The sequence below is a fragment of the Elgaria multicarinata genome, chromosome 9, assembly GCF_023053635.1.
Source record: "Elgaria multicarinata webbii isolate HBS135686 ecotype San Diego chromosome 9, rElgMul1.1.pri, whole genome shotgun sequence".
In the NCBI taxonomy this organism is placed as follows: domain Eukaryota; kingdom Metazoa; phylum Chordata; class Lepidosauria; order Squamata; family Anguidae; genus Elgaria; species Elgaria multicarinata.
This window is the reverse complement of record NC_086179.1, coordinates 90,935,245-90,953,242: the sequence shown is the minus strand read 5'-3', so window position 1 is coordinate 90,953,242 and position 17,998 is coordinate 90,935,245. Positions and strand designations below refer to the sequence as shown.

At 44.3% G+C, this 17,998-nt stretch overlaps 1 protein-coding gene across 1 annotated transcript in view; it reads right to left on the bottom strand.

Annotated features, from left to right (window-relative positions):
• PCLO (piccolo presynaptic cytomatrix protein) overlaps positions 1 to 17,654 on the bottom strand; it is a 167,384-nt gene extending 149,730 nt beyond the window's left edge. The window contains exons 1-3 of the mRNA XM_063134321.1: positions 16,370 to 17,654; positions 3,547 to 8,578; positions 1,129 to 3,137 (exon numbers count right to left, since the gene is read on the bottom strand). Of these exons, the coding sequence (XP_062990391.1) occupies positions 1,129 to 3,137; positions 3,547 to 8,578; positions 16,370 to 17,602 (8,274 nt within the window). The 5' untranslated portion in view covers positions 17,603 to 17,654. The remainder of the gene's footprint in view (positions 1 to 1,128; positions 3,138 to 3,546; positions 8,579 to 16,369) is intronic.
• Positions 17,655 to 17,998: the final 344 nt, after the last annotated feature.

Sequence of the window (17,998 nt, the reverse complement as noted above, 5' to 3'; positions counted from 1 at the left end):
TGGTGTACTATAAATGTAATGAATGAAATGAAATGAACATCCCTACTTAACTCTGATGAGCAGGGACACCAGAAGCAAAGAGAGCCGTAATATAAAGTATTATCCACCTGTACGGTGAATCAAAAAGAAGGTGGAAGATCATAAAATCCATAAAAGGGCACCACTATAGAGCAGGCAGTCTGCAACCTCTCTTTTCAGCTGTTATGTCTTGAATGTGATAACATTAGTCAAGTTCATAGCATATGTTTAGAGATTGTCCTGAATTACTTGCCCTATCATCACACACACAAAGGCAGGGCAAAGGTGAGGGGAAACCGTTCTCTTCCCCGGTGAATACCCACATTTCCCAGAGAGAAATCTTACTGCATTCGAAGCTACTGAAGGAGAGGCTGAATTTCAGAAAGAAAATAAATATAAACAATTTAAATGGCTAAATCCTTTTTCAACATTAAGGGCACAATCCTATGCATGCATAGACAGAAAAAGGGCCAACTCCCAGCATGCCCCAGCCAGCAATGGCTGGCTGGGGCATGCTGGGAGTTGTAGGCATTTTTTCTGTCTAAACATGCATAGCATTGTGCCTTACATATTACATAGACTTTGCAGTTAATTCCCATTTAAGCCCATCTCTCTCTCCATTTTGAAGCAGCACTGTGCTGTACTATCCTTGCAGCTCCAAGTCTACTTAAAAAGAAAAGAAACGTTCCCTATCAGATTTCTAACATACCAGAGCTTCTCTTCCAGAATTATTTTATTTATTTAATTCATTTTTGCATTTATATCCCACCTCTTTTCCTGCAAGGAACCCAAGGTGGCGTACATAATCCTCCTCTCCATTTTATCCTCACAACAACAACCCTGTGAGGTAGGTAAGGCTGAGAGTGGGGACTAGAACCCAGATCTCCTGTCTCCCAGTCAAACACTTTAGCCACTATACCACACTGGCTCTTTGAAGGATTTGATCATGGGAATGTGAAGTGAGTAATTTCATGTGAATTACTCACTCGATGAAAAATTGCCCATTAAACTGTTCACACACAGAGGTCAGGTTAATGAAACAGTGCTTATTATGATATGCAGAATGTCCCTCGAAACAAATTCATACTTTAAAGAAGGAAGAGTTCTTACCAGGAAACCATCAGTGTACTGGAAATGAGCTCTGGAAGGGTCTTCGGCTGTTGGGCTCAGAGGCTTAGGATCAGACAAAGAACGCTGCATCACCTTGGCAGACTTTGGGCTCAGCTGAGGAATCTTGGTGACATCAGCGTGCAGAACCTTCTGAGGACTAATGTCTTCAGCAATAGGCTTTTCATAAGGTACAAAGGCTGACTCTATCACTGCAGCCGGAGAAACAGGTGAAATGGGAGAATAGAGAACTTTGGGGGATTTGGGAGGGGAAGGGGCTACCTGAAGTGTGGGTTCTGGTCGGAGATGGGATGAATAACCGATTTCTAATGGTGTGGGGCGCTTTTTATCTTTCTGAGGGGAGGTGGCTGTGTTGTATGGGGGGCTTTGGGTGTCTGAATCTGTTTCTGTCTGACATCCCAAACTTCCTCCTTTGTATGTCTTTTCTGGAGCTGAAATGTGTTTTATTATTTCTATCTTTGCATCCAACTGGGCCCTTACTGACGGGGTCCTTATTGTCCCTACAGGCTCTGTTTGTACAGAAATCTCTGCCACAGTCTGCACCGCAATACTGGAGACTTTGGAAAAAGGCTTAGACTTTTCCACCTCAGTGGTACCTTCATATTTCCCCACACGGGTCTTCCTCCTTGATCTGTTGGTAGGATCCCATTCATCTTGGTCCTCATCATCCGTCTGAACGCTTGTGTCAACACTCTTTTTAGTTCTCCGTCTCCTGTCTGCGTAGCCCATGTCTGCATTGTCCTCATCATCAGTTTGAACTCCACTCTCCACTATCTTTTTAAGACACCTAGGCTCTTCTTCCATGGCTTCACCAAGTTCCTCATATTGGCCACGCAGCTTTGGCATAGAGCTTCTCTTTTTCAGCTGTTTTTCTTCTTTCACATCAATGTCTTTGAGAGACATCTCTGAAACGGAACTTAGCATGCCAGGCCTGGGAATGTATTGAGTAACACCATCTGACTGAACAGTGTACCAGGCTTGGCTCTGTGGAATTTCAATCCCCAGTACAGCAGATGCAGTGGTGGTGGCTTCATCACCAGTCCAAAACTGGTTGTCGGCTGCAGCATACTGACCTTCAAGCATAACTTGATCTGTGGTTGTTTGTGGGGACACAGTTCCAGAAGGATCATAATTATATTGATAGATCTGGTGTATTTTTTGCTCTTCTAAGTGCTGATGAAGCTGCTGTTGAAGCTGCTGGATTTGTTCAATGTGTAGTTGCTGCTGAGCTAGCGTTTCCTGTCTCATCATGAACTGAGCCTGCCTCTCTTCTTCTTGCTGATACAGAAGGTGGTGCTTCATAGAATGCAATTCCTCCAGCTTTTTTTGAACCATGAACTGCTCCTGTTCTCTGAACCTCTGTATTTCTTGACGTTCCCACTCCAGTTCCTCTGCAAAGCGCTGCTGCTTCAGTTTTTCAAGCTCTAGCAACTCACGTTCTAAATCAAGATGCTGTTGTTTGCCTTCTTCAGGGGCCATGAGGAGTGTAGCTTCATCCTCAATTACATCTACAAAAGCTTCAGAAGCTGTGGTGAAGACAGGCATCAAGTTGGTTGGCTCAGTGGTAATAGCTTCTAAAGGGAGAGGTTGCAACCCTGGGTCAATGTCAATACCAGTAATTGCACCATCTTTTTCAGAGGCTGCAGTTGTCAAGAAATTGTATGATCTTGGAAGTGCCTGGGTCTGTTGCAAGTTTGATAATGAGGGCATTGTGTCAACTGTATGAAGAGCAGACAGGTCTCTGACCGAAGTGCTGAAAATAGAACCAGGCTGAGTGGTGATAGCAAACGTAGATGGGACTGGAGTCGCCACTGATGAATAAACAATCCCATTGGATGATCTTAAAACACTTCCAAGGCCATATGGAGATCCTAGAGATGACACTATTCTTGCTTGGGAATACTGAGGCGCACTGATCCCAATGCCAGAAATCACTTGCCGAGTCTCTGGATAAGGACCAGTAATCTTGCTTGAGTAATCCACAATTTCACCTGAAATTACAGGGCAGAGTTATAGTCCAGTTCCAGAAAACAAAGCCCTTGTTTGTGGATTCTGAAAGCCATCCCATGAGGGTGATTTAAATGAGTGGAAAAGCAGGGGGGGACTGCATGCAAGTCTTCATTTAATGATCTACTTTAGCTGCGCAGGGGGAAGAAAAAAGCATTTTCTGAACATGCAGGCACATGCAGGCACCTCTTTGCACAAAATAATTTATGTAAAATGAAGAAACAAAAACAAAAAAAATACACGTGTATATCCCAGCATAGTTTGCCGCACTGTCCAACAGAGCATAACAAAAAAGGGAAAAATAAAATAAAATTAAAGTAATTCATCCAGAAATGAGATGAGCAACACCATTACTATATTTCAAAGTAAGATCTGATGCCTTGTCATACTGACCTGTCGTTACTCTGCCAGAGGTTAAGTCTACTGCTACATCAGTTGCCCCAACTTGGTACTCAAATGTATTCTTGGTTTTGTACAGAAAAAGTCCAGCTTCTGATAAATTGGTATCTGACATTGAAGGTTTCATACCCCCAATTCCTCTATAACTATAGGTCCCTGAGCGGTCATACTGATAGTGGTCATCTCTGTAACCAAAACGATCTTCAGGTAACGTTGTTGCAGGTGCTTGAGCTGTACAGCTCCTGCCAAATGGTAACTTATAAATCACATCACAACAAACAGCCCTTCTCCCTGCAGTCAGGTCCACAGGTTTTTCATCGTCTTCTATTACAGTGGTAACAGTTCCCAAAGTTGTTTCATCCACGGCCACCATAGTTCTGTGGGATTTTGCGGTGCTGAGGTCAACTACTCCACTCTCCATTGATTCATGGACAGTGGACGCATCAGTCCAACCATTGGTTACGCCCACAGGAGGTACAGTAACAGGCTTTGTAGTGGCCCATGTAACTGCATTTGCCGGAGTACTAAACGACAGATTTATTGGCACTTCATCTCTGTCTGCAGAGAGTGCCGGGCTACCTGTTATCCTAGGTCCAGGCTCAAAGTGTTTTGAAGTTGTTAGCTGCAGTGGAGTTGTCATTGCATGCCCCAGATCTACAAGACTTTCTGTACTTGTAGAATAACTTACAGTAGTTGTACCAGTCACTATTGTAATTGTTTCAGAGATTGGAGCTAAGGAGGGATCAGCTGTTGATGCAGTACTAAGATTTATGATAGCTGGTTGAACAGTGCTTACTGGCCGCCCAGAAGTGTCACTTGTCATAATTTGCCTTCTTATATCTGCTGGAGCAGAAGAAAGGTCCATACAGCTGTCTGTACTTTCAATGTCCATTTTTGTCAAGGTGCGAAGATCAATAACATCGCCAAAGACATGGAATCTTCCATTCTCTCTATATCTGGGTGTTTCTATTATATGTGCCGGTTCAGGGGGTATAGTTATGGAAACACTACCTAAGCCGGCATTTTTGACCAAAGACACTGTAGTCCTGGCCACCTCTGTTGTTATTAACTCTGTTGCTGAACTAGGGACTATCTCAAAAAATGGCCGTGCAGTGATAGGCATAGAAGAAATAGTTTGCAAAGCACTTGGAACATACCTGCTTTGATCAGCTATGCTTTGCATTTGCAGAGAACTCATCGATGGAGTGAAAAAGGGTTGCACAATTTGAGGAGCCTGTTCCTTAAGGGGTGATCCTGAAGGCCAAGTGGTGATTGCCTGGCTGGTAATAGACTCTGTCGGAGTTCCAGGTTCAGAGGGCAAGGTGATAACAACATAGGTTTCCTGAGAGGATTTGGACAACCTTGGGGAAGTTTTATTAGAATGTGGAGACAATGGGGATGTCGGGGATGTCAACTTGTACTCAGCAGGGGAAACTAAGTTCAAAGTCATACTGCTGGTTAAAGGCAAACCGGCTGGCTTTGGCTGTATTTCTGCTAGTTTATGGATAGTTGTTGGTAACTGAGGAATGGCTGGTTTGGGAGCAATAGGAGGCTTTATTACTTCAGCAGGTCTGTGTGTGAACACGAGTCCTGCTGGAATTGAAGCTGGTTTGGGTGGGACAGGAGGAGGTGTTGCAGTGTATATTTTTGTGACAGGTGGTGCACTGGTTTTTGTGGCAGATGTTGTCTGTACTGTTTTGACACTGATGACAGATGGTACCAGGGTGGGAGGTGTTGTTACTGGAGCCTTAGCCAGTGGCTTCTTTTTAGGATACATAGCTGGCTTAGGCAGAATAGGTGGTGGAGGTGGTGGAGGGGGAGGTGGTGGTGGTGGTGGTGGAGGGGGAGGTAGTGGTACAGATGGCTGAGCAGGAGAGTCTAAGGAAGAGCTTCTGAAAAAGGAGGTTGTTTTGGATGCAATAGTGGGAGCTGCAGAAGCTGCAGATGGCAACACAGACATAGTAGAAGTAACAGAGGATAATACTGGTGCTGGTTCTGAAACTGAAACTGTAGATGTAAATCTCTGGTCAGACATAGCATGTGTTAAACCTTTTGTCGTTATGCTAACAGGGACTCTTGCCTGTTCATTTTCATAAAGCCCCTTCACAACATCAAACTTCGCCACAATTGTTCTTGCTTGGTCATCTTCTGAAGGGAATGTTTCCAAGGCAGCAAAGGGCTTCTGCTTTGTTTCTACAGATGTTGACGCAAAGGAGTCAATTTCAGGCAGAGGAACCACCACCTGATGCCTGTGAGATACACTTTTAGCTACAAGTGTCTCCTTAGAGGGGAGCACAGTAGGTTCAGAGTTCTCTTTTCTGGAACTTATATGAACCTGGGTCAACGAACTGGTTCCTTCAGAATCTGATAACTTGCTAATAGCATCCACTGTTTCTATGTAACCTGAAGCCATTCCATCTGGTCCAGCCACAGGCGAGGAACTACCAGTGGTGTAAACTGAAGATGTAGATGATGTAAGGGAAGATGTATCTGATGGTAAAACAGAGGTGGCACTTTCTGAGGCCTCTGAATACGTCAATATGGATGTTTCATGAGAAATTATTTCTTCAATCTCCCGGGCATAATCTGTGACATATTCATCTTCTATTTCTTCAGTTGTAAAGTGCTGAGTAATTTTAACATCTGGGATGGGAAACACTACAGAGCTCACTGAAGATATGTCTGACACTGCTGAAGTAGTGCTTGACGTCAGTGAAGCCTCTCCAGATGTGCTTGTCTTCGTATCTGAGACAGAAATCAACTCAGGAGTTGGCTGAGTAGGACTGGAACCAGGGGTCAACTGCATTCTTTGCCGCTTCATAAGTTCCTCATAAGCGGCATCTGCATTCAGCAGCTGCTTTTCATCACATGAAGCTGGTGCCACACTATCCAATACGATTATCTCATGACTTTCTGGCATGATGTAAGAGCTAGACACAATGTCTTCTTGGGGCATAATTGAATGCAAAGGCTCTATCCTATAATAGTCTTTTTGTATGTCTGTAGATTTTTGCATAGGTTCTCCATATATCACATCTGAAGGCTTTGTTTTTCTCTCTTTGTCTTTCTGTTGGCTAAAGTCATCACACTCATCTTGCTTTGTTATGAGGCTCGTCTCCATAGCCCCACTGTAAGCATCTTCTACTAAAGATTCATAAATATAGTCTTCTATTAGCATGCCGCCATATAAAGGCTCCTTTTCAAACACTTCATCTTTTTCATTTGCATCTGGAAATGGCTTGGCTTTGTGGGAGGTGTGCAGGATTTCTTCATATACCTCTTCAGCACTTCTTAAACTCTTTTGACTGCTGTCTTCTTTGACAAAGCCAACAGGCTGCTCTTCTGTGGGAGAATATAAAGAGACAGCTGTAGGCAACTTATAAACCTTCTGCACTTCGATGATTTTTTCTGGACTGATTTCAAAACCTTCAGGATCTGACTCAATACTTGGTGAATATTCGGAACAGGAAGATCGATGTAGTTCCTCCATTTCTGCTGCCTGGCGCAATTCTTCTGTTGGAGAAGCATCCTCAATAGGAGAAAGATTACTTGGTGGTGTCTTTGGCCGTTCTCTTCTTCTCTGGGCTCTAAGCTCATCCTTGTCCTTCTTAGATTTTTTGCTAGAGGTCTTCCTTTGCTGTTGCTCAAGTTCACGCTGTTTCTCTTGCTCTTTGAGCAGTTCTTCCTCCTCCCTAAGTTCCTCTTCTTCAGAAGAATCTTCAATAGTTGGAAGAAGAGGACCATGTGTCCGATGTCTGGCTTTCCGCTGCTGCTTACTTTCTCCACCCATTTTTTTGTGACTGGGACTGCTGTCACTGTCTTCATCAAGGGAAGACACAGATGTAGGAGATGTACCTGGAGTGAAACTGGAGGCATGCAAACTCGAAGATCCTTCTCCCCTTGACCTATCCTCTGGTGAGTCAGTGAGACTCTCCATCTCTAACTCTGGTTCTTCATCAAAATAAAGACTTCTCTTCGGCTGTTCAGATTCCTCAGAATATTTATTCGTTATTGTACTGTTAAGTTCTATAGTTTTGAAACGACGGAGACCTCCTCCTCCAGTTACAGAAATTTCTTCACTGTCCTGACTTTTTGTTTCCCTGTATTTTGTTTCTGGGCTTTCATCAAATGTTTCATCGTCATCGTCATGCCAAGAATGGCGTCTGCTAGCATCATCTTCATAGCCTGTGCTACTTTTGCGTGTCATCCTCTTATGTTTTCCACCAGTTCCTTTTTTACTTTTAACTTCTTCCTTCTTCTGACTTTCATTGGTACTGATTTCTTTCAGCTGATTCCTGATGAATTCATCATCTTCAGAACCTGAAGCATCTTCATCAGCACTCATCTCCATGATCTGTTTTCGAATGAAATCTTCATCATCGCCTGAACCGGGGCTGTCTTCTGCTTTATATTCATCACTGCTTGAAGAGCCAACACTAGTCCGTCTTTTTCTTTGTGGAACAGGCGAATTCTCACTTTCACTGCTATCTTCTACAGAGTCGTAACGTTGCCTCCTGGTTGATGCATCTTCTGTTAGCTCTGCCTGCTGTTTGTACCCCTTCCGAGATGCTACAGTTTGTTTACTGCCTTCTTCAGGAGCTCCTGCATCTTTTCCATGAATATTTTGTTTTGCCAAATCTTCTTCATCTGAACTGTAAGATTCTGGTGTGATCGGCAGGGGCTTTGTTTTATGTGAGTCTTTTGTCTCTTCACTATAAACACTATAAAGGTCTTTGGTCCTTCTAGACTTTTCTTCAGCAAGAGTACTTGCTTGAGCTTCCAAAATTGACAAAACAGTGCTTTCTAGCTTAGCAAGATCTGAGGGACTGGTTGGGCTACTTTCCTGTGAAAGAGTTTCCTTTTTATAAGCTTCTTTCAGCACTTCCTTTTCATCACTTTGAATGAGGTTGGGAATTTCACCAAGAGAACTTGAGATTCCATCAGACGAGTATCCAGTGTCACTTAGACCTTGTGGACTTTTTTGCTGATGCGAGCTTGATGTATCTGATTTGTCATCTTCTTTCTCCTAAAATACATATGCACACGTTAAGACTCATCATGTCAGGGTAATTAAATAATAGTATTACCCACCAAGAACAATACTTACATATGTGATGACTATGATAAAAGCAAAGGAGTTATGTTAAACTAGAAATGGGGGAAATTCTCTACTTTTATTATCTAATGGTACGTAAACAATACAAAATGCCACTGATATTATGACTTTTCCAATTAAATGTAATTATGCTTTCTGTAACAATTTCGATGCAATTATTTTGCCCTGACTTTGTAGTGAAAATAGGAAAATTATTTATTCTCAAAATCTTTCAAAAAGAGTTTTAAAGTGCGATCTTATGCACGCTTGTTTGAAAGTATGTCCCACTATACTCAATGGAGCTTACTCACATTGGGATTGTAGCCTTAACGAGATCCAGTTGGATACAATCGATAAGTGCAAAATTTTGGTGTGACTATTTAGAAATAGCAGGAATTATTCAAATTGCATCAAATGATGGGTAAATCTGTTAAGGCTGGGATAGTACAGAGGAGGCACCTTGGATACAGAAGACCTTCAAGAGGCAGCTGGACAACCATCTATCAGGGATGCTTTAGGGTGGATTCCTGCATTGAGCAGGGGGTTGGACTCGATGGCCTTGTAGGCCCCTTCCAACTCTGCTATTCTATGATTCTATGACCCATGGTCAAATTCACTTCAGCAATAAAATTCACTGGATGGTTGTGGGTAAGCTATTGCCTTTTAGCTTAACCTAGCACAAAAGGTTACTGTGATAATAAAATAAGGATATGTAGTGTAACCTAGTGGTTCCCAATTAGCTAAGTACTGCGAACCCCTTGTGTTTAAAATGCCAAGCCATGGACCCCCTGCTTTTGAAAATTTTGTTAGCTTTGTGGTAGTTACCTGTGTGAAGCAATTTTTTTGAGAAAATAAGGGGTAGCCCCTAATAAGCAAAGGATTTTAGGTATACTAAACAACAGACCATAAAATTTGTGATATTTGTGATATTACCATGAAAAAATGACAATGGTTTAGTTAGGAATATAAAGACGAATTTAATTTTTCTAACATCTAGTTTACAATTGAACAAATTATGACATGTCTAGCTGCTACGAAACCTAAATGTGATGGGAGAAATCATGCTCCTTTTTGTCCCGAACAATCCCTTCCACATCCGGTTCAATATTTCCTACTTTTAATCTCAAATCTGGCTCAACATTGAGCGTATTTTCTTTTATTAAAATACGGACCTTGCAGAGCTAATATGTGAATGGTGCCACGGACCCCCTGGGTGGGTAATGCGGACCCCCTGGGGTCCACGGACCACCAATTGGGAACCACTGGTGTAACCCAATCTATTATGTGGGGAGGGGCATAGGTTGGGAAATATAACTAAATAAATTTGGATTGTTTAAAACAATTTTAATTAAAGTGCTATTAATTGTATTGCCTGAAATGAAGGATAAGACAGGAGTTGATTGGACTTGCACTTGACCGCTCATCTGAGCTGGCTGCTTCTGTGTCTGCTCACTCAGGCTGGGGCCCTTCCCAGAAGTCTTGCCTGTTGGAAGAAGATGAGCCCACCAGCTAGTTCAGTCTAGAAACAAGCAAGCATTGCCAGCCCGGAGACACAAGCTCAGCAAAATGGAGCAGCCCTGGGGGGTGGGGTGGGGGTGCAGGGGAGGGATAGGGTGACCCTATGAAAAGGAGGACGGGGTTCCTGTATCTTTAACAGTTGCATAGAAAAGGGAATTTCAGCAGGTGTCATTTGTATATATGGAGAACCTGCTGAAATTCCCTTTTCATCACAACAGTTAAAGCTGCGAGAGCTATACAAGAGTGACCAGATTTAAAAGAGGGCAGGGCACCTGCAGCTTTAACTGTTGTGATGAAGAGGAAATTTCACCAGGTTCCTCATATATATAAAGGATACTTGCTGAAATTCCCTTTTCAATACAGCTGTTAAAGAGACAGGAGCCCTGTCCTCCTTTTCATATGGTCACCCTAGGGAGGGGGAATGTGTGTGCTCAGGGAGAACACCTGGGGGATACTGCCGTCTCCTGTCCCAGCACCCATCAGTTTAGGTGCCCACCACACTCTGCCTAATAGTAGGGTCAGGCTTGTCCTCATGCGTAGCCCATGTCTGCATTGTCTCAGGTAAAGATGTCTCAGGTAAAGAATCTTCAGGTAAAGATTCCCTGAAACTTTTAAAAGTCCTGATGCACTGCTTAGGTCACTCTTTCTGACACTGCCCTGTCATCTGTGAGATGAAGGTTTAAAATGTTTCAGTAAAGGTTTAAAACTATTTCAGTGAAATAAATAAGTAGGCCATATAATGATATTCTGTGAGGAAATATGTCTCTGTGTTTTCTGTTCTGTGCAAGTAATTCTCAGTGTTGGCATCAGAAACCCTATATTTCAGGAAAAGTTTTTTTTCTCCTTCCGGCTATATAAACCGAAGGACATGTAAAAGTGTTTATACTGAGTCAGACCACTGGTCTATCCAGCCTGGCATTGCTAATGCTGACAAGCATATGCTTTCTAAGCGCCTCAGTCTTTCCCATCCCTGCTGCTTGAGATCCTTTTAAACAAAGGCCATAGCTAGACCAGGCCCTATATCCCGGGACCATCCCTGTTCCCGGGAGCAGGCAGGGAAGACCCCTCTATTTGCCTGGGATAATCCTTAGGCCTAGCTAAGGCCTGAGTTTCTGGGGATTGAACCTGGATGCAAATCTCTACCTCCTGACAGATAAGCTGTTTCTTTATCTATGAGAATTATACAACAGCACATGTTCATTTTATAATGTAGTTTCTATCATATCCGGGCAGGGGGAAAGTTCATTAAGTAATTCATTACAGTAACTGTAATTTAATATCTACGTGCTAATAATGTCTATGGCAGCTCAATTCATGAATAGTAAAATAAGGGATTCCTATAACTAATTAATACATATAGTATATTTTTGTTTTACCAAACAATAGATTTAGGTTAATTTTATCTTCATTTATCCCCACATTTATCGAGGGACGGAGACCTTTTATTGAATACTAGAAAAATAATCATGATATAAAAATTAATATATATTCTTGTTTTGCTCCTTTTTAAATCATTGGCATTTGGAAGATATCTGAAACTAGATCCTACATACTATTTAATCTATTTAATCTATTTGATATTTAACTCATTCTTGGATGTGTGGTGTTATGCTGGGTGCTTTTGCTGGGTAACTAATTTAATTAAATATGTATAATGATTGTGCTGTATAATGCTATGCTGTCTGTTTTATGAATTAATAAAAGCCAATTTCAATTTTTTAAACCTTCATTAAACATCTCCAGAATATTGCACGTCCTGAAATATCATAGCAATTGCTCCTTCTTTTTCTAAGCAAAGAATTTTGATAGTTAGCAGTGATCTCTTTATTCTTGCACCTGTGGAATATACAACTCTGAGATGAAAGTTCCAGTCACTCAAGAGGAGTTTAGCTGAGAGCAAAGAAATGCTGCTCTATATGGAGGTGATCACTATGTGATGGTCCTGTAGCAGCTACTCCATCTTGTTTGGCAAATCCCCCAAATTTGGTTTATCGATTTATTTATTTGACTTGTATGCCACCTTTCTGCCAAAAATGGCACTCAAGGCGGCTTACAATCACTGATAAAACAAACAAACAGCAATAAGCAAATACCTTAAAACACCATTTTAAACAATAGAGTAAAACCAGCTTCCAGCTCAACAGACCTGCTTAGACACCAACAGACCACTTGAATAAAGCACCCAGATCCACTGCCCAAAAGCAGTTGCTACAGCAATGGAGGGAGATAGGGGCCAGGCGGCATAATAGTGGAGGGGGCAGGGTGTGGTGGCCGTACACCTCAGCAGAGAGGATAGAGCAGAAGGCAAGTGGAGGGGGAATAGGGGGCCTAGCCCACCTCCTGTGAAACATTGGGCCCATGCCCTTTCTCACCCTCACCTTCCAAGTTTTGCGGAATGGTGTGGGTGTGCTTAAGTAGGCTTCCAGAGTGGCGGTGTGCACCCTCCCATTTCTCCCCTGTCATCGCAGCAGGCCCTGGTGGTGGTGGCAGCAGATGCAGGGCCAGGAGGTGGAGGGAGGTAGTGCTGTGGTAGCATGTATCTATACGGAGGCATGTAGGGAGCTTGCAGCAGTCTGCCGTGATGAAAGGCTCCTTGGAAGGCTGTAGCTAATGGATTGCTTCTATTTGGTGGTCCACGGCAGCCATGCGGTCCCGAAGGGCTCGTTCAACGATTCGTCAATGGCAGCCATCGCCTTGGCCATGGCCTCCCCTTGGTCTTGCAGGCCTGCACACAGGAACGCCCCCGACTCCCTTATCACCTGAGCACAGCCGTCCATGCTCTGCATAGCCATGCGTGTCGCCTAGACTGTCAGGATGCATCTGCTCTCCTTTTCGCCCACCATGCACGTGAACAGCTCGTGGATTCTTCCTCCAGTGACCTCTGTGGCTGGACCAGGTCCTTCACCACATGCAGCCTGTCTGCACTTGTTGCACATACGGATACACCTCTGGGCATCTCGCGGAGGGGCTGCGTGGTCCTTGGCAGCAGGCGGCGGAGGCGGCTCGTCTTTGAGGGCCTGTAGCTCATGCGTTTCTTCATCCTGCTGCTGTGCACTGTCTTTCATCTCCTTGGCCATGGCCATGGCCTTGCAGTCCCATCAGCAAATGTGTCCCCCTTCTTGCCAGTGAACTCCACAAAGGTGTCATTGCTTGGCTGCATAAAGATGCATTGCAGCTCTTCGCAGGAAGGTGACAGCTCAGGGGGCAGGACCTAAGCCACCTCAGTTAGGACAATGCACTCCATTTCATCTCTGAGATCAGGTGTAACTGCCACGGTCTGCATAAGGGAGTCCAGGATGTGCCAGTCCAAGTCCAGGAGGGTGCGTCCCGTGCTCTCCTGCTCCACATCCTTGCTGAGCTGCCTGGGTGCCACTGTGGCCTGCAGTGCAGGGCCGGCAGGGATGATCTCAGGGCAGACTTCCATCTCCTCCTGGAGGGAAAGCCACCCACACTACCTCCCAGAAGGCTGCTCCTAGAGCCCCAGCCTGTGCTCCAGATGGTCACTTCTCCTTCTGCACCAGCTGTAGCCATGAGGGCATGGCAGGGGATCCGTGGGGGGCAGCTGTGGGCGTGAGGGCCCTGGGAGGTCATCCCTCTGCAGAATCTGTGGGAAGATGGGCTGTGGGCCTACAGACCCTGGCTGACCGTCTCCTTGAAAGTGACTGAGGAAAGTTGTTGGGTTGTTGGTACTGGATGAGAGGGTGGCAGAAAAAGTGCTGCTGGAGGAGACCAGGGACCTGAAAGCCCCACAAGGTCACTGTGGAAGCAGAGAGGGCCTGGACGATCTACTGACTGTGCCCCTGCCCATGGGCAAGGGTGGGCATGGGTCAGATGCACCCTTCCCCAGGGGCATACTGGTGAGGAGTGTGGGTGGGTGGGTGAAGGTCTTCTGCCATGGCTGGGGCCACTGGAGGTGTCATCCCAAGCTGAGGACTGCCCCTTGGGGGGCCACTCACACCAGAGTGTGAGCCTGCGCTGTATCCTGGCATGACATCATGGCACGCTTTCAAAAGCCATGCCAGCTCACCGTAGAAGGGCATGGTGCGTGGCTCTACCCGGCATCTCTTATTGTGTGTGACGATCACCTTGAACTTCTTCTTGAGCCCATGTCCTTGCACTACTTGGGTGTGTGACTGTATTCACATTTCTTCATCTGTCTGGAGAGCTGGGGGTAGAGGTTGTCATGCCTTGCACTGGCCATGATGCCCTGGGCCTTGGGGCTGCCCCATAGTTCTATGAAGGCGCCCATCGCTACCTCAGACCAGTGCAAGGCTCTGATCCTACTCTTGGCCTCCTGGATGGTCTCCACAAGAGAACCAAAGGCCTCTTCACTTGGTGGGGGTTGTCCCGAGGGTAGGTCTTCCCATTTCCTCAGTCTGGCTTTCGGAGATGTCCTGGGTGGTGGGATCCATGCTTGTGATTGTGGCAGTCTTGGGTGTTTGTGAGAAGCTACACAGGTCATCTGGCAGGGGGGCTCCTTTGCAGTAGTGGAGGAGTACAGATTAGGGAGCTGGAGATAGTTGTGGGAAGTTGCCATGGACATTGGGGCAGGGAAGGGGTTGATAGAAGAGTGGGGATGCAGGGCCATCAAAGCTTTATGCGTTCTTCCAGAAGTTTCACACAACAGACGCTGGCCAGACGCTGCTTGCCCACATGCACCATTTGAATGGACAGGGAAGAGAAGGAGCAGGAAGGAAGCACCGAACAGGGGAAGGTGGGGGGCTGTGCGAGGCTGGCTTGCCCATGTGTGCCATTTGAATGGGCTTTCCGCTGGGCTTGGGGAAAAGGAGGATTGCAGGGGGGATCAGGGTGGCTGCCCGGCCTGGTGGGACAGTGCAAGGACAGATCGCAGAGGGCAAGGGGCGGACAGGGGCTGGGGCATCCAGAGGGCAAGTGGGCAACTGTGTGGGAGAGGCATGAAGAGGAAAGGGGGAATTGAGGTGTCTTGGGGAAAGGAAAGAGGGGAAGCAGGACGTGACAGCTGTGATCGGTGGAGGCCAACAACAGGGGGTTGCAGCGGTGCATGCAGAGTGGATCCGGGGCAGGCGTTGCTGTTCCATGCACTCACCAATGGGTTGCTTGTTTATTGCAGGGAGCACTTGAAGATGCGCATGGAGCTGCAGCCACTGGGACAGTAGGATGTCATGGCAAAGCAGCTGCTCGTTCCTCCCCCCTTTCCTGCTCAGCCCTGCTCCACCCCCATTCCCTGGGCAGTTGTGGCATGTGTGGACTTATCCTAAGGGATTGTGGGTGAAACGTCAACTGCTTTTTTTGGGGGGGGCAGAAGGTGCTCATTTCGTGAGCGCAATGAGGACAGGATAGGGAGGCGGTCATCATCTGTTGCTAGGCAGATTTCGAAACCGAGTTTTGACAGCTGTAGCAAAGCGGATGGTGCTGTTTTGGCTGCTCTTGCCTGAGGACTCTGTAGGTAGGCAAAATACTCAACTTGACATAGCAAAATAGTCCATGGAGCCCGACAGACGACACGCTAACCAACGGTTGTGTGAATAGTCAACTCTGCAGAGTGTTGGTTATCCCCGTTGGTTATTTTGGGAAAACAGTCAACTCTGGGGTGGTTTCTGCTTGACAGATGACACAATAACCAACAGTTGACTATTTAACTAACAGTTGACTACTTAAACCACTGTTGGTTAGCATGTCGTATGAACTGAGCCAATGGAAAACAGAAATCTGTGAATTTTAATCAAGGTTTACTCATAGGATGTTGTATATGGCCAATAACAGAGGGTAACAACACCTTCAAGCATTTTAAAATTGTGTTATTTTTACCTAGGCAATATCAAAGGTCCACCCATAGTCTACAAGATTGCAGACAGTGGCCAGTTCCGGATATTTTAGAACTGTTCAAAACATTGACATTGTTTTTATTATTTTTAGTGAACACAGCTGTTCTGGAAAAAGGCAAGAGTGAATGCATGAACTAAATAACTACAGAGCTGTGCATGTTTTGTACATTTCACTCTAAGTCCTGAAACCAATTCTTGTATTTTATGCTATTCTATGTCAAAAGAAAAGATGGTGTGAATTAAGACTAGCCATTTATAGAAACTGGGCACAATGCAGACAAAATTAAAGCACTTTTAACTAATTGTCCATTTATTTCAATTAAAGAGTTAAGCATGTACTTAACATATCTCTCACTAAGATAAATGCAAATTAAAGTGCTTAAAGTAAAACACTTACTGCTTTTTCTCTCAGCATTTCCACATGATCAGGCTTTGGCAATGATATTGGCAGAGCTGAGATTTCTTCTTTTTGAGATTTTTGATCTTTGGAGATGGTTTCTGGAATATCCATTACTGAATCCTCCTTTTTCAAATTTTCCTGCTTCCTTTTTTCTGGAAGCACTTTGGCTTCCAGCTTTCCTTCAGTAAATTGTTCCTCTATTGGTTTATGTTTGGTCTCAGAAAATGTGGATAATTCTTGTGAGAGTGGAAACTTGGTACCATCCTCCAATGTTCTTGCCAACTGTGTCTGATCACTACTGGTCTTGGAAGAAGTTAAATCCATCATAGGTGCCTTTACTAGTTTTTCCTCCTGAATTTTCCGATCGTCCTTTCGAAGAAGATCAGCAGAGGTTGCCTTCACGATTTTTGATTGAAGTAGTTTTGAGTCTTCCTTGTGAATTTGATCAGTGGATGGTATTTTGGCCAGTTTTGCCTGCTGAAATTTTGAATCAACTTTCTTAATTTCACCATCTGAGAGTACTGTTGTCATTTTTTCTTGCTGAAGTTTTGGATATTCCTTTTGAACATCCTTCCGAATCTGTTCAGCAGATGGTGTTTTTGCCAATTTCATCTGCTGGAACTTTGAATCTTCTTTCTGAATTTGATCAGCTGATATTGTTTTTGCCAATTTCGCCTGCTGAATCTTTGGTTCTTCCTTCCGAATCTGATCAGCAGATGGAGTTTTGACCAATTTCACCTGCTGGATCTTTGGATCTTCCTTCCGAATCTGATCAGCAGATGGAGTTTTGACCAATTTTATCTCTTGAAATTTTAGATCTTTCTTCTGAATGTTATCCGATATTTTTGACACATCTGCCTTTGGCTCTTTCTTTCGAATATCTTCTGAAATCTTATCAGCAGATGGCTTCATGGTCAGTTTTGGCTCTTCTTTTCGAATTTGATCAGAAGATGCTGCTTTTGCCAACTTTTCTTGCTGAGGCTTTGAATCATCCTTAGGAACACTCTCTTGGATTTTATCAGCAGAAATTGCCTTTGCTAACTTGACCTGTTGAAGCTTTGGATCTTCCTTCTGAATTTCTGGATCTTTTTTTGTTTTCTCCAGCGTCTGAACAGGTCTTGTTGGAGTCTTCTGTTGGTGAGTTGACTCAGCAGGTTTAGCCTGGCTCTGAGGAGCAGTTGATAGTTTGGGTGATGATTTCGAAAGTACAGGAGGGGTCATTTTGTCCATATCTCCAAGCTGTCCGGATAGTGCTCTTTGTGTCTGGCAGTTTAAGCACAGCCATTCCTGTACCTATAATATGACAAATAGCATCATATTATTAAAGTATACATTTTATGTTAAAACAGTAATATTTATATTTATGGTTGTAAACAGCTTCTTGACTTTACAATTTTTTCCAATCTGTTTAGCTCTGAAATTAAATACATATACATATATCCTGGCAATCATTTTTAGCAATGTAAATTAGAAATCTCTGTGAATTAAAAAGATGTAGTTGATTAATTATCTGGACTGAAATAGGTACAGTAATTGCAAATACATTTGAATACTAGAATCATAGAATAGCAGAGTTGGAAGGGTCCTATAAGGCCATCGAGTCCAACCCCCTGCTCAATGCAGGAA